Here is a 23,644-nt window from a genome sequence, read left to right as displayed (position 1 = left end):
AGGTGCAGCTACAAGAGCGAAATGGCGTATGAAGCGTCTATAGAAGGAACAGAGGCTAAAGGAAACTTCGGACATCTTGAACCAAAGCAAGTCCTAGCCAGTCTAAAATAGCTTGAACCTTTGTTGGGTCCCAATGCACTTGATTACGGGAGACAATGTGTCCCAGATAGTGGATCTCTGTCAAGAAAAATTCACTCTTCTTAGCATTGACTTGAAGTTTATGCCGCTGCAATTCTTCGAACATAGTTTGTAGATGTCGTTTGTGTTCCTGCTCTATGTGAAAGAAGACTAAAATGTCGTCAAAGAAGATTCTAGTGAACCGTTGATGAGGATGAAAAATTCGCTCCATCGTTCACTTGAAAGTTGTTGGAGCGTTAGTAAGGTCGAAAGGCATTACTAGAAACTCATACAATCCGAAAGTTGTCGAAATGCAGTCTTATGTCACAAACCGGTGACGTGGTGTGGCCAATGGGCAACGCAAACACACCTTGGCTGGCAGAAGAACCCGGAAAATGCGGAGGAATGCTGACGTGGAAGTACGGAGTTTCCCGAAATTGCGGCACTGGCAGGTGCTGACGTGGCTGGCCATACGGACTACCCCTTTTCACGTGCCTAGCTTTTTCTCTACGCAATGCTTGAGAGAGAGAGAGAGAGAGAGAGAGAGAGAGAGAGAGAGATTTTGAAATAGTTGCTTTATTTTTAATGCTTCTAAAATATGGCAGCTTTTGGGACTCTACTTTTTGGCATCCCTTGTAAACCTTTATAAGCATGGGTAGGGCTCCCACTTTGCAGAGCATCTGGACGCAAAGTCTCAGAGCGAGACCCTCCGACTCCCTTGTACTTTGAGCACCGATTTAATACAAAAAGAAATACCGAAAGGGACGCCAGTCTTTGGGGCCAATATCTCTTGGCATAGAACTCCGCCGGGCCCGAATCTAATTGTGAACTGTTTTGAAGTGAATTCATGTCGTGTCGCGGTAGATTCTTGACTTGGAGTGTCCAAGTCTGTTACAGTGGTGTCAAAGTGGAGCCGATTTCTCTTCTATCGGGAAATCTGATCCTTTTTACACGGGGCAAGAAAGTAGAAGCAGCAAGTGCAATTTGAAGGAGTACCTAGTTCTTCTTCTTCTTCTGACAGTTAGCTAATTGCTAACCCCCCACAGGTACGCACAAATCCATCGCGAAAGACTGCGAGTTTGGAGCGTTTTTTGGTGTGAAAACTCGTCCAATTCACTAGGGAACTGTCCCATTGTGTGCGGGTGCCCTTGGGACACACGTAGGCATGTTCGCTCCACTAAAAACGATCCGAAACAGGGAATTACAGCCTGCTGTGTTTTTCTGCAGGTTTAGGGTTTCGCACCTAAACTACAAGGGAGCACCAGGGGAGCCTCGTGAGAGCCTTGGGATGCGTGTACAAGCTTTTGGGCACCCGGCAGTGAAAAACAGAGAATTACAGCACGCAGAATTTCTGTGACAGCTCACCAAAAAGCTTCCAAATAGCGAGGGAATCCACCCTAGACATGTACTTTTGACCTACAGGGGTTTTTGCGCTGTTATGCTGCCCAAATCAGGTCGGAAACCTGCGTTTTCAGCCCGCGCCAGGTTTGGACAGCTTTGTGAAAGCTTGTACTAAATGGTCGGATCGTCTACCTTAAATTGAATAAAGAAATGCCGCAAGGTGCGCCAGCCTTTGGGGCCTACAGGGTGTCAGTCTCGTGTGCGCAATGACATTCTAGTCGCTAGACGCATCTATGTTCTCTTTCTTTCTCAGTGCTCTATGTAAAGTTGACAGGTAATTGAAATAGTACCGCCCTCTACGTTGTACAGGCTGGTTATATGGTTCCATCGATGGGATAGTCACTTTTTCTTCAAAAAGTGCAACGTGGATTGTTGTGGGTGAAAGCAACACAGAGCTTGTCATTATGGCAGAGAAGAGAGACCAAGCACCTGAAGAGGGATCTTCCTCACATGGCACAGAGAAAGTTCCTTCAACTCTTCAAGAAGAGGACAGGTTGTTTAGAGCTCAACTGCATTGCTGCATGGACATGTTCAGCAGTTGGCTAGCAATCCAAGGATGCAGGAGTTCTTACAAGCTCTGATACAGGGTTTTCAGCCTCCTATACAGGGCATGACTAAGACATTGCAGGAAAAGGAGATTTCCAATGCGCAGAGGACTCATGATGCTCGAGGGAAAGCCCATGTGGTTGAGCAACTAGCGGTGTCCAATGATCCAAAGCACCTTGCTTTAGCTGCACAGGAACCCTTTGTGAATGGTCAAGGGAGTTATGAATAGGCTATGCGTCAGACCCTTCCATTACCTATTACTTATCCTAGTTAATTTGGAGGTGGTTCAGTGCTTCAAGCTATGGCTAGACCTTCCAAAGGTTATATGTCAGGGAATGTGTTCGGGACAATGCAAACAGGCATGGGTAACCCTATGTATGCGAACATGGGTGTCCAACCAGGTTTTCAGGGTGCCTATGGCCAGTTTTGAGTGCCTGAACACAATTTGGTATGGCTGGTTTTTTGCAGCCATACGTCTAAAATGCAGATACGACACATAAAACAGGTGATGCGAGTGCTCGAATGGGCAATCATGGAGCACCACTTTTGCAGGCACATGTTTATGATAATGTGGCTCCTTTGAGTCAGCCTAAGGATTATAAGGAAGGTGGGCAGGGAGTGAAGTTTGAAACTTTCAAAGGAACTGAGGATCAATTGAAGGCTTTGATCTTCATACAACAGTTCGATGCAGCTTATGCGGGAGGAAACTTCACGGAATATTCAAAGATACGCAAGGCTGTCACTTTCTTGAAAGGGAATGCCCTTCAATGGTGGACCGCATTGTTGAACTAGGGTCAAGCCCCAACAACGTGGGTCCAATTCAAATAGCTTTTTGCACCTGCATGGGTAACAAACACTTTGAAGTGGATGTGATGACAGAATGGCACGAGTTGAATGCTAAACAGTGTGTGAATCTGGAAGAGTACAATAAACAGTTTTGGGCCGCATTGTTGCCAGTCACCTCTTACAGGTTTGTGCCATTGTCAGAACAAATTGAGAAGTACTGTTGCAGATTGTCCAAGAAAATCAGGGACTACTGCACAAAGACTACTGTCATGAATATGTTTCAGTTGATTGAGAATGCAAGAGTGGCCAGCAATCTGTCGAAGGGAGATTCTGATGGATTTAATAGCCACAAGAAAGGGTCCCAAGGCAAACAGTTTTCAAACAAGGGCAATGTTGCAGCAAAGCCTTCGGAGCCTCCCACAAAGAAGCCCTCCAATGAAGAAACTGACACGTCCAAGAAGCAATCCTTCGGGACGAGGACAGGGACAAAAAAGGCATTTTTCTGGCAAAACTTTTGAAGAAAGGAAAGCTCTTAGGGAGACCAAGAAATGCTACATTTGTGAACACGAAGGACAATTTTCCAAATGAATGCCCACAGAAAAAGTCACAGGATAAGGATGACAAGTCAAACCATAAAGGGAAGAAGCCAAAGCCGGGTGCAGAACTTGTCCTAGGTTTGGTTGGAGACCAGCCAAACCTAGATGCCATGGAACTATGCAAAGCTTGGGGCAAAGTTAGAGACCAGACAGTGCTGGTTTTCTTTGATTCGGGAGCCCGTGCAAATTTCATATCACCAAAATTGGCATCAAAGTTGGGCATTCGTGCAGAGGAGATGGGTATGACAGGGGAAGCAGGTTTGGCATGCCCAGGTCATTTAGAGCCTGTTACTCCCATATTGGAGAAGCTTCGTCTGCACATTCAGAGCTATGTCGATGAGGTAGAATTTCATATTATGCCACTTGAGGGCTGTGATGTATTATTGGGTATCCCATGGTGTTACAGGTTGCATGCTATGGTGGATACTCACAACAAAAAAATTACCCCTTGTACATAGAGGAAAGACTCATGTCCTTGATGTAAAGCTTAAAGGCGAGTCTGTTCCAATTGTTTCTGCTTCTGCTATTTCATCCGTAATAAAGAATCATCTTTCTGCGTACTTGATCTTTGCAAAAGAAGTACCTGAAGTTGTATCTAATTTGTCTACTTTAGATAAAGACAGGTCAGCTTTTTTGAGTGGTTTTGGTGATTGGTTTTCGGACTCTTTGCCAGGGGAGTTACCTCCTAAGAGACCTGAGGATCATACCATAGATCTTGTGCCAGGTTCTAGTCCACCGAATAGACCACCGTACAGGGTTAGTGTAGCCCAGCACAAAGAGATTGAGTCAGGTCAACGAGCTTCTACAGAAGGGGCTGATTCAGCCCAGTTCATCCCCTTTTTGTCTGCATGTACTCCTAGTGCAGAGGAAGGATGGTTCATGGCGCATGTGCCTTGAATAAGAATACCATCAAGAACAGGTTCCCCATACCGAGGATAGATGACATTCTTGATCAGCTTGAGGGAGCGTCATTGTTTACAAGGATAGACCTAAAGAGTGGTTACCATCAGATACGCATTAGGCCAGAAGATATCCATAAGACTACGTTCAGGACTACATTTGGTCTCTATGAGTTTCTTGTCATGTCATTTGGTCTCACAAATGCTCCTGCCACATTTAATAGAATGATGGACAGAATTTTTAGACCACAAAGAAACTTCGTGGGTACCTTCTTTGATGACATGATTATCTACTCAAAATCCGAAGAGGAGCATAGGGATCACTTGACCGCAATTTTCAATGAGTTACGCAAGAACAGGCTACTCATTAATGCGAAGAAGATTGAATTCTTTTTGGAAGAGATTCACTTCCTTGGGCACATTGTTTCAAAGGATGGGGTACGCATGGATCCCGCCAAAGTGGAAGCATATAGGTCATGGCCAGACGTGAAGTCCGTACATGACATTCAAAGCTTTCTAGGCTTATGTTCACTACTACTACAGGAGGTTCATCCGAAATTTTGTTGAGATTGCTTCTCCACTCCATGCACTACAAGAAAAAGGAGTTACTTTCAAGTGGACAGCCAAGGAACTTTTAGCGTTCAAACACTTGAAAGAGAAGCTAACTTCAGATCCGGTAATCATTTTGCCAGATCTTTCGAAACCTTTTGTGGTTCAATGTGATGCGTGTGGCCATAGTCTTGGTGCAGTTCTAATGCAGGATGGCTGAGAAGTCGCATATGAGAGCAGAATTCTTTTCAAGACTGAAAGGAACTTGCAAGTCTATAAGAAAGAATTGCTAGTCTATAAGAAAGAATTGCTGGCAGTAATCCATGCTCTCACTAGTTGGAAACACTATCTGCTAGGGGCTGATTTTGTTGTCCAAACAGACCATCAAACCTTGCGATATTTTCTCACACAAACACAGTTGTTTGAGAAGCACATGCGATGGGCAAACATCTTGTCAATGTTCCATTTTCAGATTGTGCATGTGCAAGGGAAAAAGAACGCGGTGGCTGATGCGGTCACAAATGCCCCAAATTTCAGCAGTGTCAATTCCGTACCATTGTGAACTAGACGAAATGAAGACACAATATGCTGAAGATTCAGATTTTGCAAGGATCTATGCTTGTTGATGGGCAACATCATGAGCACTATATGCTTAAGAATGACTTTCTCATGATGCATGGAAAGTTATGCATTACTAAACAGTTACGGCCAAAGGTTTTGATGGAAAGTCATACTCTACCTTATGCTGGGCATCGTGGAATTGATGCGACAGTGAAAGGGGTTGAGGCATTCTTGTATTGGCCAGCTTTGCGTCAAGATGTTGACAATTTGTAAGATCATGCTTAGTTTGCCAAAAAGTCAATTTGACAGGCAAAAGCAACCGGGATTGTTGCAACCATTGCCGATCCCCGATAGGCCATGGGAAAGCATAGCGATGGACTTTATCTTTGATCTTCCAAGGACGCAAACAAGCAATGATTGGATTTGGACTATCATCTGTAGGTTCAGTAAGCAGGCCCGTTTCATTCCTGTTAGGAAGAAGATAAAGCCAGAATGCATGGTCAAGATATTCAAGAGTAATATATTTAAGTATCACAGGATGCCTCAATCAATTGTCACTAATAGGGATCCACGTATGACGAGTCTTTTCTGGAAGGCATTGTTCGAGAACATGGGCACTACGCTAAAGTTCTCTTCTTCGTTTCATCCACAAACTGATGGACAGTCAGAAGAGGCAAATTCTACTGTCTTGGATCTGCTCAAATGTTATGTGTCAGAGCACAAGGCAACTTGGGAACACCATCTCCCATTGGTTGATATGCTTACAATAACACTGTGCATACGTCAACAGGTAAGGCACCATTTGAGATAGTGAAAGGAGGGAAAAAAGTCCCGCCCATTTTGTAGACTAAGAACAAGATATTTGAGGCAGACAAGTATGTGCAAGATATGGATGAAACATACACGAAAATAAAGATTGCTCTTGAAAAGACTCAGGCTAAGCAAAAGAAAGCTACTGATCATCACCGTCGTGAACTTGTATTTTCAGTTGGTGATTGGGTGCTTTTGCGCTTTGAAAAGGCCAGGTTAAGGAAAAGGAAAGGCAAGGAACGTTTGTTTCCTAAGCTCAGTATGCGATATTATGGTCCTTTTCAGATTTCAGAAAAGATCAGTGATGTAGCTTACAGGTTGAAGCTACCAGAAGGCTGGAAAATACATAATACTTTTCATGTCAGCCTTCTAAGACCCTTTGTTGGTGATGTGCCAGAGAATATGCTTGATGAAAAACAGCCCGAAGTGGAAGAATTGAATGAGATTCTTGTTCCTGAACACATATTGGCACATAAAGAAAGAAAGGTTAGAGGAAAGGTTGCAAGACGCTATTTGGTAAAGTTCAAAAACTATGCATCGTTGGATGCCAAATGGATGGAAGAGTCTGAATTGGTTGATTCACCGCAGCTATTGCAATTGTATCTTGAAGCCTTTCAAATGGAACCCACAATGACTTGATGTAGCCTTTTTGGAGCAAGGCAAGAGCATGGTTCATGATGCTCAAGAGAGTAGTTAAGCAATTGTATTTACCCTTTTCATACAGAATTTAGCTAGAGAAGTTTGTGCTTGAGATTACACTAGTAAGACTTCTATGCTTGATATATGTGTCGTAGCCACATAATTAATCGTCCATGCTACATTTTCGGAAGCATGTAAATCTTGGATTCCCATCATAGAATATATGTGATATCAGGAGATACCGCATGTATTATTGGCATGTAAGCGAGGTCGCTTGCAGTATTTCAAGGGTGGGGTGTGTCGCCAGGAGGTGTATTTTTCCTGTTGCCTTCCGTAAATAAGTACTAGATATTTTTATTTATTTTTATTTTTGCTTGTTTTTCCCGGAACCCTTGAAAAGGTGCAAGTGGACATTGCATGGCCAATGTGAAACAGCTGCGGCCGAACAGGTTTCTCACATCGGGAGTCAAGGTCGATCAGTCTAGGATTGGTCGGGCCAGTTAGCACTAAATTTTGATGAGTATGGAAGCCTGTATGCGCCAAATGAAGTCTGGGCCACTCGGAAAGTCACTTACACTTTATAAGTGAGTGGGAAGTAGGGAATTAACAAGGGGCAAATTGGACACTTGGCAGGAGGAGAGCAGCCTGCAGGACACCTCAACAAGAGGAGGCGCCCATTTGAGGCTGGGGCTGATTTTTGCTCATAGAAGTGACCTACAGTGTGTGAGTAGTGGGTGCAGGTCTGCAACTTTAATGGAAAGCTTGCCTTCTCCTCTGTCTCATGTAGCGCAATGACTTGCTCTCGTGCATCTCTCTCCTCTTTGGCACATACGATAATGCCCCACTAGTTGGGCTACTCAGATAAATATGTAAAGTTATGGGGGTTTATGCGCGTTTGCCAAGGCAAGAGCCTTCTGAAGAGGAACCGGATTAGCTAATTGCTAACCCCCCACAGGTACGCACAGTTCCATCCCGAAAGACTACAAGTTTGGAGAATTTTCTCACGTGAAAACTCGTCCAATTCACAGGGGAGCTGTCCCATTACGTGCGGGAGCCCTTGGGACACGCGTAGGCGTGTTCGCTCCGCTAAAAACGATCCGAAACAGGTAATTACAGCCTGCTGTGTTTTTCTGCAGATTTAGGGTTTCCCACATAAACTACAAGGGAGCAACAGGAAAGCCTCGTGAGAGCCCTAGGATGCGTGTACAAGCTTTTGGCCACCCGGCAGTAAAAAACAAAGAATTACAGCACGCTGAATTTCTGTGACAGCTCACCAGAAAGCTTCCAGATAGCGAGGGAATCCGCCCTAGACAGGTCTTTTGACCTGCACGGGTTTTTGCGCCATTATGCTGCCAAAATCAGGTCGGAAACCTGCGTTTCCAGCCCTCACCAGGTTTGGACAGCTTTGTGAAAGCTTGTACTAAGCGGTCGAATCGTCTACCTTAAATTGAATAAAGAAATACCGGAAGGGGCGCCAGTCTTTGGGGCCTACAGGGTGTTGGTCTCGTGTGCGCAGTGACATTCTAGTCGTTGGACGCATCTGTGTTCTCTATCCTTCTCAGTGCTTTGTGTAAAGTTAACAGGTTATTGAAATAGTACCGCCCTCTACATTGTAGAGGCTTGTTATACCCGACAAGGACGTAGCCATTACAACTGTCAATGGCAAACTTCGGTTGCATTGTCAAGGGTATTTGGGGCACGAGGACTTCTACATAATGCCCTTGGAAGGTTGTGATGTCCTCCTGAGAATTCCCTGGTACCATAAGAACAACACCGTGGTCGACTATCGGGCGAGAAAAGCGACTTTGACTACAGAAAAGGGCCGAACCATTGTACTTGATGTGAAACTTAAGGGCTAGTCTGTCCCTATTGAATCGGCTTCGGCCGTTTCAATATTAATGAAATCTAGTCTGTTTGTTTACTCTTTTTGAAAGAGTTGAATGATGATCATAGGACTAATATGTCTGATCTAGAAAAAGAACGCCAAGATTTTCCCCACACTCATACCGATTGCTTTTCTAAGCGCCTGCCAAGCGAGTTGCCACCAGCTCTCGTCTTGAGGATCATACCATTGATCTGATACCTAGAGGCACACCACCGAACCAGCCACCTTACCGTGTGAGGCGAGCCCAGATGAAGAAATTATGAACCAAGTGAAAGACCTCTTGGAAAAGGATCTTGTCCAGCCGAGTACTTCACCGAACTGCTCTCCAGTGTTGTTGGTTTTGAAGAAGACGGATCTTGGAGAATGTGCATCGATTATAGATTTCTCAACAAAATCACCATGGTTTATTTGAGTTTTTGGTGATGCCTTTTGGCCTAACCAATGCTCCAACGACATTTAACTGAATGATGGACGCGAGAGTACAGACTATTTGTTGGCACTTTCTTTGACGACATCATTGTCTTCTCCAAGGATGAGGCAGAACGTAGAGAACATTTGCTACAGGTCTTTCAGGCATTACGAGATCACAAGTTGGTGATTAATGCAAAGAAAAGTGAATTTTTCCTACCAGAGATACACTTTTTGGCACACATTGTCTCAGCAATAGGTGTGCACATGGACCCGGCCAAGATAGAGACTATTCGTGATTGGCCCGATTTGAAGAATGTCCATGAAGTTAGAAGCTTCTCGGGCTTATGTTCTTACTACAGGCAGTTCATTAGAAAGTTTGCAGAGGTTGCTTCCCCTTTGCATATGTTGACGCAAAAAGGAGTCCCTTTCTCATGGGGATCCACAGAGATGACTGCCTTTCAGACATTGAAAGAGAAATTGACTACAGGACAGGTTTTGACTTTGCCGGACTTGCAGAAGTCATTGGAAGTATATTGTGATGCTTGTGGTCGTAGTCTGGGTGCACTCTTAATGCAAGAAGGCCATGTCATTGCCTACGAGAGCCGATTGTTCTCAATGCCGAAATTGAGAGCACAGATGTATGAGAAAGAGCTATTGGCGGTTATCCATGCTCTTACACAGTGGCAACATTACCTACTCGGAGCGGACTTTACTGTCTTCACAGACCGTCAGAGTTAATGCTACTTGTCACAGAAGCAGCTACCGGAAAAGCAGATGCGGTGGGCAAACATCTCGTCACAGTTTTACGTCCAGATTGTCTATGTGCAGGGACAGAAGAATTTGGTGGCAGATGCTTTGTCCCGGAAGCCGTTGGTTCTGGCTATTTCCGCGATACATCATAGGAACTTCGAGGATATGGTCAATCAGTATGCCACAGATACAGATTTTGCATATATTTTCACTCGGCACAAAACACCACAGATGGGGAAAGGGGCGATCAGCCCCCCACTAACTACCAGAGGAGAAGACCCTCAATACAAAGAGCAGAGATGTATGACTGAGAAGTGGGTACCTCCCCTGGCCCCATATATATGAGTGCCCAAGGTGGACGGCCTGCCCCAAACTCGAGCAGCCGGACAAGGTACAACCTAGACTATGGGTGGCCAGCCCGAAGACATTAGCCGTACAAGGAAGTGCCCCAGACCTGTGTGAAGCAGCAAAGTGGTGTAAATCTAACAAAAAGACCTACATCTCAAGTTAGCGACGCGTGATAGTGTATGGAATTGTTGACATGGTAGTTTCACATGCAAGGACAACTTTTTTAGCACTAGTTATTTAGCAATTGATTTTGAAAAGATTATGGGGATTAGTTATTAAAGCAATTGACTTTTTGAAAAGTTATTAAGAGCAAAAAATATATGATAAATCAGTGAGAAGGCACTGCCAACCAATGGAGTAGGAGAAGAGGCAGCTAGATCTAAACGAGCGATGCGTGAGGTGGAATTCATGGGTAGTGTACAGAATTATTGACGTGGTGGTTTCACATGCAAGAAAAGATTATTGGGCATCAACTACTTAGAAGCTGATTTTTTAAAGATTATGGGAATCAGTTATGAAAGCAGTTATTACAATAGCCTCTTCTCCTATTCCATTGTTTGGCAGTGCCACGTCTCTGATTTTTCACAAAGTTCTAAGAATTTCTCTGATGGTCAGAGTAGTATTAAAGCCAAGTTTAGCATATGCACTAAGTTTTATATGAAACTCTTTTTGTTGTTTCAAGCCTTCCACCTCTAAGCATTTCACTGACTAGGCAAAATAATTTATCTGTTTCCCATTTCAAGGCCGGTGAAACGCGTTTCACAATGACGCTACATTATAAAAGCAACTTGCACTGCTTTACGTCATAATAGTCACTGCTTTTAATAGTCGCTTGTTCTATTTCTTCGCCTAAGCTTGTGACAGTTAAATATAGTACGGACATGCCCACATGCACTTTCAACAACATGTACGCAATCAATAAAAACGCATTGCAATACCATCAAAAGGAGTCCTCAATCCACAACTGGAGGATAGGACAAATATTGAAAAAGTATCGTTCACATTGACTATGTATAAACAACCTGAGAGTTAGCCATATGGGCATGCAATGATTGTAGCTATGACATCCACACTTGATAGAAATTTGCATCAACGTGCTTTGGGGCCATCTTTGGCACACAACAAACGTTGCATATATATTCGTATGCCTTAAACCGAGACATTCACGTGAACTATTTGCAACTGGCTTAACACTGCCTTATTCCAACAAGGCACCACCCAGACAAAATTCTCCTCAAGGAGTGACGTATTAAACATGGGCAGTCCTTTCAAAGACCCACCTCTGTCTTGAGCATTTCTATTATGATGTAGCCTGCTCTCATTTGAAACTGCATCTTGAAGTTTCTATGTATATCTTAATGTAGGATGTGTGTGTGCGTGCGTGCGTGTTGACACATAGAGAGAGAGAGAGAGAGAGAGAGAGAGACCTGGACGAGCCCTCCATTCTGCTGCCTGTGATCTTTGAACATCGCTAAGAAGCGTAGATGATACAAGGCTTTTTCTCAGTGATGTAATGCTTTCCATCTTCTCCTTCCTAAAATGTCTTGCGCAGCTGGGTCTGCAGCTGCAGTTAAGCGTGGGTAAACTCCAACTATAACAATTCACCAATCCACCTTGAGTTCCGAGAATAAATCAGGCCCATGTCAAACTAGGGCGCCCGGACAGCACCATCCCGTGAAGAAGAAAGGGCTACGTGTTATAAACTAAGCTAGTATGAGGGACTACCGGCACTCCGAAGAGACACGAAGAGAGGGATAGATGCACCCACTCTAAGGAAATGTCAATGGATCGAGATCGTGGCCAAATTTTTGTAAACGAAATGAAAATGATACGTTAGAAATGCCTCAGGCAGTGCCAACAAAGTGAGAAATATATGTTCACCCATGTGTGGGTAGCATATAGGATTTTTAGGGAGTTTTCATATGTACGGGTGTGTGTGAGGGAGAGAAAAAGAGATAAAGTGTGTGTTCTTCTATTAATCTAGTGCATCATATGACGGATGAAAGTTGTTTAGATAGATAACCTATGAGATCGCATTATGAGAACATGCAAGAGTTTGAATCCAAAGGTGCTTACTCTACTAGAGCAAGATGCCATTACAAACATGCAAGAGTTTGAATCCAAAGGTGCTTACCCTACTAGAGCAAGAAGCCAATACAAACACGGTTCTTGGAAAGGCCCCCTCTTGACAACAACATCGGGGTGTGTACTTCCCTTAGACAGCAATCAGAGTGGAACAACATAACTCAACCAAACCAACAATATATGAGAGGAAGGGAGCGTGTGTAGCAGAACGAGAGAGATAGAGCAAAAGAACGTGCTATGATTATTTTTAGCTTTGAGCCTTTTACATTTACAAAGCTAGACTAACCGCCCGTTTTACCATGCAAATTCCAGAGTAAAGAGGTGGTGTGTACTTGTTTGTATCTATTCACCACAAGATTAGCTTCTCACATGGGCAACAATCCCTCCTTAAGCCCAAACCATTCACAATGGGCTTGTTATAAGACCATGGAAGAGTCCACAAACCACTTGAAATGACTTGCACATTGGAACCCTTGACAATCTCTCTTGCGAAATAAGAGCACCATTAGTCGCTAATATACTTAAAAATGCACAAGATGGACCTTGAACAAGGTAACACATACAATTTCAAAACTAATCCAATAGTAATTGAGAGTAATATAAAACCCTTACTTTCCTAGAGGAGACTTGATATGCAAAACTAATGTTTATAACTTTATTAATCTTTCAACAAGAAACTTAATAAGCAATAAGACTCAATAAGATAAAGTTAAGAGCCTCACTTGGGCCTTTGTCACCGACACTTTTTCTCTTTAATGTTGATAGTAAGCCTGCTTTAATATACATTAAAATCATTGTCACGTACATATAACCATCATATCAACAAAACATGAACATATAACTTTAAAACTAATGATTCACTAATCATCTTACAAAAAACTAACTAGCATGTGTAACAATTGTGGCACACACTCATCTAAAGTATTACTTCTCGGCCAAGGAATGTACGATTTGGCAATTGGTGTGCAATGAGTAGAAGCCCCCTCACAAAATATGGGAGGTCTTATCACTTTCTTTGTGGTAGTGTCTATAATCCGTACAAGATTTATTGACTACGACAACATAAAGAAACTGGAAAACTAAAAGACATCACTTTCAACTAAAACCATTTGTGCTTCAAATACACCATCAACTATATTTATTTAATTTTTGTTCTTCTCGAAACACTTGTTGGAAGGATGGCTCGTCTTACCACAATCAACACAAGGATTTTTTGTGAACCAATCCTTTGTTTAATGATGATTATTTTGCCCACAAAATGCACAAGGTCTAATACTAGTGGATGGTCTGGTCAAAGTTGAGGTAGAAGTACAGCCATTGACTGCATATGCAATGAGTACAACCATTGACTGCATAGGCAATGGGAATTATGGAAGAAGTAGCATGGGATGCTCTTTTCTCCTCTTCCTATAAGGAATCAACAATATCATCCAAAGAAGGCAAAGGATCTTTCTCCTTCGAAACGGTCATAATTTGATGAAATTTAGCAAGTAAAGTATTGAGTAAAACAACAATAAGATCTTCGTCATGTATTGGAGCTTCAACATACACTAGTTGGGTTTTAATGCTCTTTAATATGTTAGCTAGTGCTGCTATATTTTCATCAGCATGCATGGTTAGAGAATATAATTCCATCTTAAAAGCTCATCTTTGAATATTTGGCCTTGGCACCAAAAAAACTTTCTAATTCTATCCAGGCATCACTCGAAAATGTATTATCATCTATATAATGAATAAAATTGTCTTCTAGAGAAGTCAGAATGATACCAAGTGCTTGCTCGTCTTTTCTCTGTTGCACAAATAAAGCTCGTGTGACTGCATCCGTTTTACCTACTTCGTCTGTTGAAAGAGGCTTGGCAATGCTCCAAAGGTTTTTTCACATTAGGTATCCCTTTACTTTGATTTGCCATTGGTGTAAACCGGATCCATCAAACTTTTTGATTTTGGATGCCATATTTGAATCTCTACAAAAAACAAAAAAAAACTTTACGACGACAACTACTATATGAGCACTACAATCATGCGGAGGACACCTAATAAGGTGCGCATTCAATTTTGCAAGCTCAATACTCTGTCCATAAGGGCACACGAGTGTTTAGAAATATTTTGTACACAATTAAAAGTGCGACTCTTTGATGCTTGCCTAGTGCCATCGCTTGGGACTTCAAACCACCACTCGCACCCCATCTAGATTTGAAGAGCATTTCAAAATTTTAAAGTCTTGTAGTGTTTTGGTATGCTATGCATGTTGTCAAGGCCTTTGTTGCAACTCGTCAACAAAACTTTGTCGTTTGGTACTCCCTACTGTTGGATAGCATTTTGAAACACTTTGAAAACCTTGGTCTCCTACCTGCAACAATTCAAAACGCTCTTCAACAGTGCTTGGAAAAGCTTTGCTACTACCCACCGTGGGCGCTAACGAAACTACCAACAAGCAGCAACCATTTAGAACGCTATTGCTATAGAGGTGATTGCCACTGACCTCTTGCTCTGTTGCACCATCAAGGGATTCTTCAACTATGCATTTTAAATTTCCCTTACCAGGACCTCCTGGCGCTCTAATACCACTGTTGAGAATCATTGGCTATGGTGGGTGCTGCTAGGGTATCTCCATAAGAGGAAGTGAGAGCGTGTAGCAAAAGAACGAGAGAGCTCTAGAGAGACTTGATCCACATAGCAAAAGAACCCGCTATGATTATTTTTAGCTTTGAGCCTTTTACATTCATAAGCTAGACTAACCACCCTTTTTACCATGCAAACTCTAGAATAAAGGAGTGATGTTTGTATCTATCTACCACAAGATTATCTTCTCACATGGGCTTGAACCCAACCGAGGGGAGGGGGTGCAAGGTGGTGCAAAGGTCCTAGTTACCACAACGTCATTGGTACAATTATCGCACAATTGCTACTTAGAATTCCTTAAATGGCTTCACATTTAGAAGAGGGAATCTTATTTGGTAATTGAAGACTTTTCAAAAAAACAAGTACTAATAATAAGTGATACCAATTTTGGAAATTGTTGCATTAAGGGGGATTTGAAGAGATTCCTCAATATTGTGTGTCATTGTCTCTCCGTGCATGTTGTCTACAATAAAACTACAATAGCCTAAGGCTTTGTATGTAACGTTTAGGAGTAAAAACTCTCTCTCTCTCTCTCTCTCTCTCTCTCTCTCTCTCTCTCTCTCTCTCTCTCTCTCTCTCTCTCTCTCTCTCTCTCTCTCTCTCTCAACGGAACCTCGGTCCTTGACTAATATGTACTTATTGTTACCATATACATGTGGTAGTGATGTGTGTGAACACACTAGGACCGTTGGGGCATTTTTTCACTCTTTAGGAGGTTTTTTCCCCCGAGCATTGTATATAGGCCCATCACTCTAGCGCTATCTATTTTTCTATTGCACACTAAGTAACACACTCTCTATTGTGTGCCTTGAGATTCCTTCGTCTTCTCCAAGCTGTGTGTGTTTCTCTGCAACCCTAATTCCAACAATTGGTATCAGAGCAGGTCACGTCCTCCCTGGCTTAGTCGTCAGCTGCTCCAGCACATGCCTGCTCACTTTCTCCGATTTCAGTGAGCTTTGGCAAGCGTTCGCAGGTCGACAAATATTTTGGGAGATCTCGAAGAGCTTGGTCTGCTCAGAATTTTGATTTGGGCTCATTTCGGCCTCCGTTTCCACTACAGGCAGTACTGCACAGGCTATTTCGTCATTTTGTGCAGAATTTTTGTCAGTGCCGATTTCTACATAACAGGTGCCTCATAGTCTTCTACGGTTTGTGCTATATAGCACAGGTTGTTCCTGCTCCGTTTCTCCTATTTTCAGGCAGTTTTCACATCAGGTGCAACATTTACCATGGCTGACAACAACAACACATATGTGTTCAAGATGTTTGCTGCTGAGGACAGGTTGGATGGGGACAACTACCTTATGTGGGCTTATATGATGCAACATGTTCTTGTGCCAAAGGGTGTCTGGAACATTGTGCAGGGCATTGATGTACGTCCTGGTTCTGAGGATGTAGGCGATGTTGAGGATGTTGCAGGTCTTGCTGCAAGGATTGCAGCTGTTAGAGTTGTTTTGCCTACGGCAGAACAAGCTTGTTGGGATGTTAAGGATGCGCAGGCTCATGCATTGATTGCGTTGTCTATGAAGCGCACCATTGTTCCTCACATCCGTTCAACAAAATCTGCAAAACAGGCTTGGGATATTCTAGCAAGTCTTTATGCAAGCCGCAATGAGGCTAAAATTGCTTTGCTGCGTAAAGAGCTGGAGTCGAAGATTATGCATGAGGAAGATGATATGGACACTTTCCTTGCTAGTGTCAAGGATATCAATGAGCAACTTATTTCTGCAGGTGAAGTTATTTCAGACAATTCCCTTATGCAGACTGTTCTTGATGCCTTACCAGATTCTTACCAGACTTTTGCTAATACTTGGAGACTTATGACCCAAGGAAATCCAGAAGTTGTCAAGTTTGATGCATTATGCACATTGTTGTTGCAAGAGTCACTTTCCAGAAAAAACAGGACTAGACAGCGTGTAGTTGAACAGGCTTTTATTGCTTCTCAAAGAAAGGGTGGTAACAGCAATGCAACCACTTCTTATGGTTCTGCTGCGAGTGGCAAAAATTTTGTTCCTAATGCTTTTACTGGTAGCAATTCGTCTGGAAATTCTGTTCCTAATGCTTTTGCTGGCAAAAATTATGTTCCTAATGCTTTGGCTGGCAGCAATTCGTCTGGAAATTCTGGTGATAAGGGCAAAAAGAAGATGCGTTGCCATTATTGTAAAGCCAATGATCACTTGATCAAGTCGTGTCCTAAGTTGAAGGCCAAAGAGGCTAAGAAGAAAGAGGGTGGTTTCACTGCAAATGCCGGTTTCACTACAAATGCAGCCATTGTTGAGTCTTCTGTGAAAGGAGACTGTGTTGCTGATGTAGATGCAGAATGGGCTTTTTAGCGCAGAGTGCACTTACAATCCTGCTGTCCATGATGCATGCTTGTCAGTTGCTGCAGATTCACATGTGCGGTATTTCGACAGTGGTGCTACAAAGCACATTACCTCACATCGTGAATTGTTTACCTCTCTCGAGTCTGTCCCTCATGGGAATTCAGTCACTTGTGCCAACAACGCCTCTTATCCAGTTCAGGGAGTTGGAAAGATTGTGCTCACTACTGCTAATGGCAGTTCCTTCACACTTGTTGATGCACTTTATGTACCTGGGATCAAGAAGAATCTCTTGTTTGTATCCACACTCGCTAGACGTGGACTTGTAGTCAAATTTGTGGATGACAGATGTACAGTTCATGATCTCAGTTTTGGTGATGAAATTGTTGCATCTGGGCTTTTGTGCCGTGGGCTGTATAAGCTCACTTTGTATGACAAGTGTGGACAAAATTTTACAAATGCTGTTGCAGATTCAAGGGCTATTTCATATGCAAAACTTTGGCATGCATGTTTTGGTCATCTGAATTTACCAGTTTGCTGCGTTTGCAGAAATCTGATATGTTTACTTCTTTGCCGCCTCTTGAAGCACCTGTCAAACATGTTTGTGAAGGTTGTATTTTGGGTAAGATGCAGCATTCTAAGTTTCCAAAGGATGGTTCAGTTCGGGCCACAAGCAGGTTGTAACTTGTGCATAGTGATGTTTGTGGGCCCATGCAAACTCCATCCTTGGGCAATTACCTGTACTTCGTGATTTTCATTGATGATTACTCCAGGCATGCATGGGTATTTCCGCTTAAAGCGAAGTCCGAAGTTTTTATGTGCTTCGAACAATTTCTGGCTATGGTTGAAAATGTCTCGAAATGTACTATGGGCACCCTCCGTTCCGATCGAGGGGGGGAGTATATGTCTCATGAATTTAATGCATTTCTGGCTAGTCGTGGGATAAAACACCAATGTACAGTGCCTTATACACCTCAGCAAAATGGTGTTGCTGAGAGGAAAAACAAGTCACTGACGAAAATGGCACGATGTATGGTCAAAAGTCAAGCTTTGCCGCATTCTTTTTGGCTTGAGGCCATCATGTGTGCCACTTATGTACTTAACAGGTGTCTTACGAATGCTTTGCAGTCTATTACTCCATATGAAGCATGGCATGATAGAAAGCCTTCTATTGAGCACATGCGTGTTTTTGGCTGTTTGGCATATGCTTTGGTGCCACAAGTGCAGCCCAGAAAATTGGATGATAAGGTTGTCAAATGTATTTTTGTTGGTTATAGTGCTGAAAGCAAAGGTTACAGGTTGTATCATCCGCAAACAAAATGTATTCTGGTTTCTCGGGATGTAGTGTTTGTGGAAGATTTTGTTCGGCCCTTGTTGTCATGTACTAGAGACAGTAATGTAAGCTCACAGGACATTTATGACACTTTGTTGCCTCTTTTTAGTGGTGGAAATACGAATGTAAGTTCCAATGAGGCAAATGTACAACCTATGGGGGTTTCTGAAAATGCCTTAGATCATCAGCCTATTACTAATGTAGATGTACATGATGTACTTGATGAGGAAAGGGCTGAAAATGAGCAGGCTAGAGGTATGCTAAAATGGTTGGTGCACACTTTGCGTGACAGTAAATTGGATGCACCTTTGTCTAGTCGTACTCTTTCAGGCTCTCGCCATGCATCGTATGCATCAGATTGTTATGCTTTGGCTGTGTCTAGCTTACATGATGTTGAGGAGCCTCTGTCTTTTGATGAAGCACAGAATTCAGAAAATTGGATGGCTGCCATGCAATCAGAATATGATGCACTTATAGAAAATGACACATGGACTTTATGTGATTTGCCTCCTGGCAAAAAGGCCATTGGTACGAAGTGGGTTTACAAGTTAAAACGCAAGCCGGATGGTGAGATCGATCGCCATAAGGCTTGACTTGTTGCAAAGGGTTATGCACAGCAAAAAGGCATTGATTATGAAGAGACTTTTGAGCTCCCACTTGTCGTATGACTACTGTGCATTTTCTATGTGCATTGGCAGCTCATTTTGGTTGGGATGTACATCAATCGGACATTGTTACTGCTTTCTTGAATGGTGACATATTTGAGGAAATTTATGTAACGCAACCTCGCGGTTTTGTCATAAAAGGACAAGAGGACAAAGTGTGCAGCTGTAAGAAGGCTTTGTATGGGTTGAAGCAATCTCCTCGTGCTTGGTATGAGAAAGCTGACACTCATTTGGTTAAACAAGGATTTCGTAGCAGTCCAACAGAAAGCACATTGTATGTAAAGCGCGAGGGTGATGTACTTCTCATTGTGGTTCTTTATGTTGATGATTTGTTAATCACTGGACCAAATGAGAGACATATTGCTGAATTTAAGGTTGATTTGAATGCTACTTTCAAGATGAAAGATTTGGGGCTATTGCATCATTACTTGGGTATACAGTTTAAGCAGTGTGGTGGTGGTATTGCCTTGTGTCAGAAAAGTTACATAGAGACATTGCTATGTAAGTTTGGACTTGAGGATTGCAAACCTATTGCCACTCCTATGGAAACAGGTTTGAAGTTGAGTCTACATGATGCTGGCGATCCTGCTGATGTCACTCTTTACCAAATTGCTGTTGGTTGCCTCATTTATGTATGCAACACGAGGCCGGATATTCAGTTTGCAGTCTCACAGGTCAGCAGATTTATGCATAGCCCTTAGGATCTAAGCATTGGCAGGCTATCAAGAGGATTTTCCACTACCTTAGTGGCACTTTACATATTGGCTTGTTTTATCCCAAGGGGGGATCATTGCCGCCAGACTTACATGCTTTTTTGGACTCATATTGGGCTGGTTGTTTTGACACGCAAGTGTCCACAAGTGGTTTTTGTTTCATGCTTGGTAGTTCATGTATATCATGGTTGAGCAAGAAGCAACCTACCGTGGCCACTTCGAGTTGTGAGGCTGAGTACAGGGCAGTCTTCACAGCTACGGTTGAGTGTGTATGGCTCAGACGCCTTATGGGTGATTTGGGTGTTGGACAGGACACTGCCAACACTATCTACACTGACAGTCATAGCGCATTGGCAGTTGCGAGGAACCCAGTTTTTCATGCTCGCACAAAGCACATTGAGGTGCATTACCATTATGTCAGGGAGAGGCTCTCAGCAGGAGAGATCATCTTGGCTTATGTGCCAACACAGGACAACCTTGCAGATCTTTTCACAAAGGCATTGTCTCGTGAGAAGCTTGAAGCTTTCCGCAAAGCTTTGGGCTTACTCCCCTTTGTGGACTGATCATGTCCTCAAGGCATGGCACTTCCCTTTACTCATGTACTAGCTCTTGTTCACCGCATCACTCCAGGGGGGATTTGTTACCATATACATGTGGTAGTTATGTGTGTGAACACACTAGGACCGCCGGGGCATTTTTTCCCTCTTTAGGAGGTTTTTTCCCCCGAGCATTGTATATACGCCCATCACTCTAGGGCTATCTATTTTTCCATTGCACCCTAAGTAACACACTCTCTATTGTGTGCCTTGAGCTTCCTTCGTCTTCTCCAAGCTGTGTGTGTTTCTCTGCAACCCTAATTCCAACACTTATGCTTCATCTAAAAGCAATCGTTGTAATGTTTTTGTCTTCGGTCCCATGGGTCATATCTGACCTCCGTGGATGATAATTCAATCTCTCTCTCTCTCTCTCTCTCTCTCTCTCTCTCCTTGTTAGATAGATTTTTGAAACGTCTGTTGTGATTTTTTTGGTGGCATTTAAAATTCCCTCTACACGTGTGGCCATGCTTAGAGGTGATTTCCATCTCCCCCGTTCTGAGCGAGCCCACCTTTGTCTCTTTGCCTATGCCACTGCTAGCATTGGCTACTCCTAGATTTAAACCCCCAATGAGACAAACATAGCATCAACCTATTGAGTCACTTGCATCATGTGCACTTAGGAGTCCCAACTATCTCACACCTCTATGCCGTATTCAACTACAGCCTGTGCAATGCCCTTGTTGCCTATCTTATCGAGTGAAGCAATTCTACCTACATTTGCCCTACAATTTACCCAGTACCGCAAGCAAAGAAGGACTTACGACACCTACTAGAACTGGCTCTTCTTCCACCCTCCTTAGCAACGATCCTTATCGCGATTAGATCTAACCAAGCACCATTGTAGGACGCCCGCCCTATGTGTTGTCGTTAATGGCGATGATGTGAAATCATAGCCTCCACAAGGGCATTTAGTTATTCACCTTGGAAACACGACCCCTTGAGAATCTTTGAAGAAATTAAAGTATCAATTGTAATGTAGAGCCTATTAGTAGTGCAAGGCCATTGAGTGTGGGCCTATTGCCTTATCAAGTTGAGAAGAGTATATGGATCAAACTCAATCCACGATGAGTGACACTACCCACCGTCGGGCGCTTGCAAAACTACCAACAAGGTGCAATGATTCAAAACGCTATTGCTGTAGAGCTGCTTGCCACTAACCTCTTACTCTGTTGCACCACCAAGAAATTCTTCAACTGTGCATTTTAAAGTGCCCTTCCCAGGACCTCCTGGCGCTCTAATACCATTGTTAAAGAATCACCGACTATGGTGGGTGTCGTCGGGGAATCTTCATGAGAGGGAGGGAGAGCATGTAGTAGAAGAATGAGAGAGAGAGAGAGAGAGAGAGAGAGAGAGAGAGAGAGAGAGAGAGAGAGAGAGAGAGAGAGAGAGACTTGATTGATAGAGCAAAAGAACACGCTATGATTAGTTTCAGCTTTGATCCTTTTAAATTTACAAAGCTAGACTAACCACTCCTTTTAGCATACAAACTCCAGAATAAAGGGGTGGTGTTTGTATCTATCTACCACAATATTATCTTCTCACAAGGGCTTGAACCCAACCAGGGGGGGGGCATGCACAATGGTGCAAAGTTCCTAGTTGCCACGATGTCGTTGGTACAGTTACCGCACAGTCGCTACTTAGAAGCCCTTCAGTGGCTTAGAATTTAAAAGAGGGAAGGCTAGACTTGCCTATAAGTGGTGCAAGGCTAGACGTGCCTTTAGCAAAATAAGCCCATCGAGTGTGGGCCTACTGCCTTATCGAGTTAAGGAGAGTATATGGATCAAATTAGATCCACAAAGAGTGACACTTTTTCTTTATGCACAATATCGTAGTTCGGCAAACAATTTTTCGTATTCTTCTTAGTCTTATCTATCAAATTGATAAGGTTTTTCCTTTTTTCGATGTTTGTGTAAACATTATACTTCAAATGAAGTTTCTCATTAACTACGTAGTCAAAATGTAGGGAGAAAGTGGATGACTTTTCATCCTAGCAAGGTTGAACCATGACACAACAAAAAAATAACCAAATGTGAAGCAGTGTATACAGTTTTTGGTACCTTTGTGAATAATGTGTGTGTCCTTGTATTGAATTATCATACAATATCACAAAGAACAAACTATATTCAAGAAGACTATGCACAAAAGATGTAACACAAAACCAATTTTGGAACTAGGAAACATCAAAATAATATAATACATTACCAATTTGGAACTACTCAAGATTAAATTGGAACCAAGCAGTTTCAATCTAGTATTGAAAAGTTAAAAGTAGAAAACATTCATTTGATAGTGCCAAATTTGTACTACTAGACACATAAATTAGTAGTATGAAGTACCAAATTTCATAATATCAACTACCAAATTCGGTATTATGCTGTATAAAAACTAATAACATTTGGATTTATACAATATTATCTAACTTATTTACAAGAATGTTATAAGAAAGGCAACATGAAAGACATTGAAAAACTAGACCAATGATAAATGACAATGACAAAAGAACAAGAGAATGCGTTTGATTCATGTAAATCCTTCTCTTAAATGTAAATTGTTGTCCCAAACAGTTAAGCCTTGCAGGCATGCAGCCTCAAACCATGAACTGTAAGGTGATGTCTTCCTTTCAAAATAAAAAGCTTCAATTCATCAAATCCATATCGTACAAAAAGGTTTCATCATTGAAGTAAAGATTGGTTCTCGTAGTCCAAACTTGCATAGGCAAAGCTTCACACACCAAGAGAAAGGATGTTTCCATTACCTGCATCCATCAACACACAAAATACACATGATTAGTCAAATGCTAGTATTGCATGTGTCAAAGGAACCCCCACATTGTATGGAGGTTACCCAAGCCCATTTGATCAACTTTGTTTAATCATTAGAAATCATATTCTTTTGAAAGCCTCATAATGACAACAATGTCAGGTTAGATTTTCCTTTAGCTTCACTATATCAAGTACTTCATTACCCTAATCAAACTCTTGCCTTGCACTTGGACATGGGAGCCCCTTCTT

At 42.6% G+C, this 23,644-nt stretch overlaps 1 protein-coding gene across 3 annotated transcripts in view; it reads right to left on the bottom strand.

Moving 5' to 3' along the window:
* Nucleotides 1–11,935, bottom strand: part of TIC40 (hydroxyproline-rich glycoprotein family protein) — a 146,662-nt gene extending 134,727 nt beyond the window's left edge. For 2 of the 3 annotated variants that reach the window (XM_086520013.1, XM_086520014.1), the window contains exon 1: nucleotides 11,726–11,930. In XM_086520013.1, the coding sequence (XP_086376139.1) occupies nucleotides 11,726–11,822 (97 nt within the window). In that variant the 5' untranslated portion in view covers nucleotides 11,823–11,930. Of the gene's footprint in view, nucleotides 1–11,725 lie in introns of all 3 variants that reach the window. The other variant, XM_086520015.1, reaches the window with a different exon arrangement.
* Nucleotides 11,936–23,644: the final 11,709 nt, after the last annotated feature.

Source organism: Adiantum capillus-veneris, chromosome 9, assembly GCF_014529385.1.
Source record: "Adiantum capillus-veneris isolate H3 chromosome 9, ASM1452938v2, whole genome shotgun sequence".
NCBI lineage: Eukaryota > Viridiplantae > Streptophyta > Polypodiopsida > Polypodiales > Pteridaceae > Adiantum > Adiantum capillus-veneris.
This window is presented reverse-complemented; position numbering and strand designations above follow the sequence as displayed.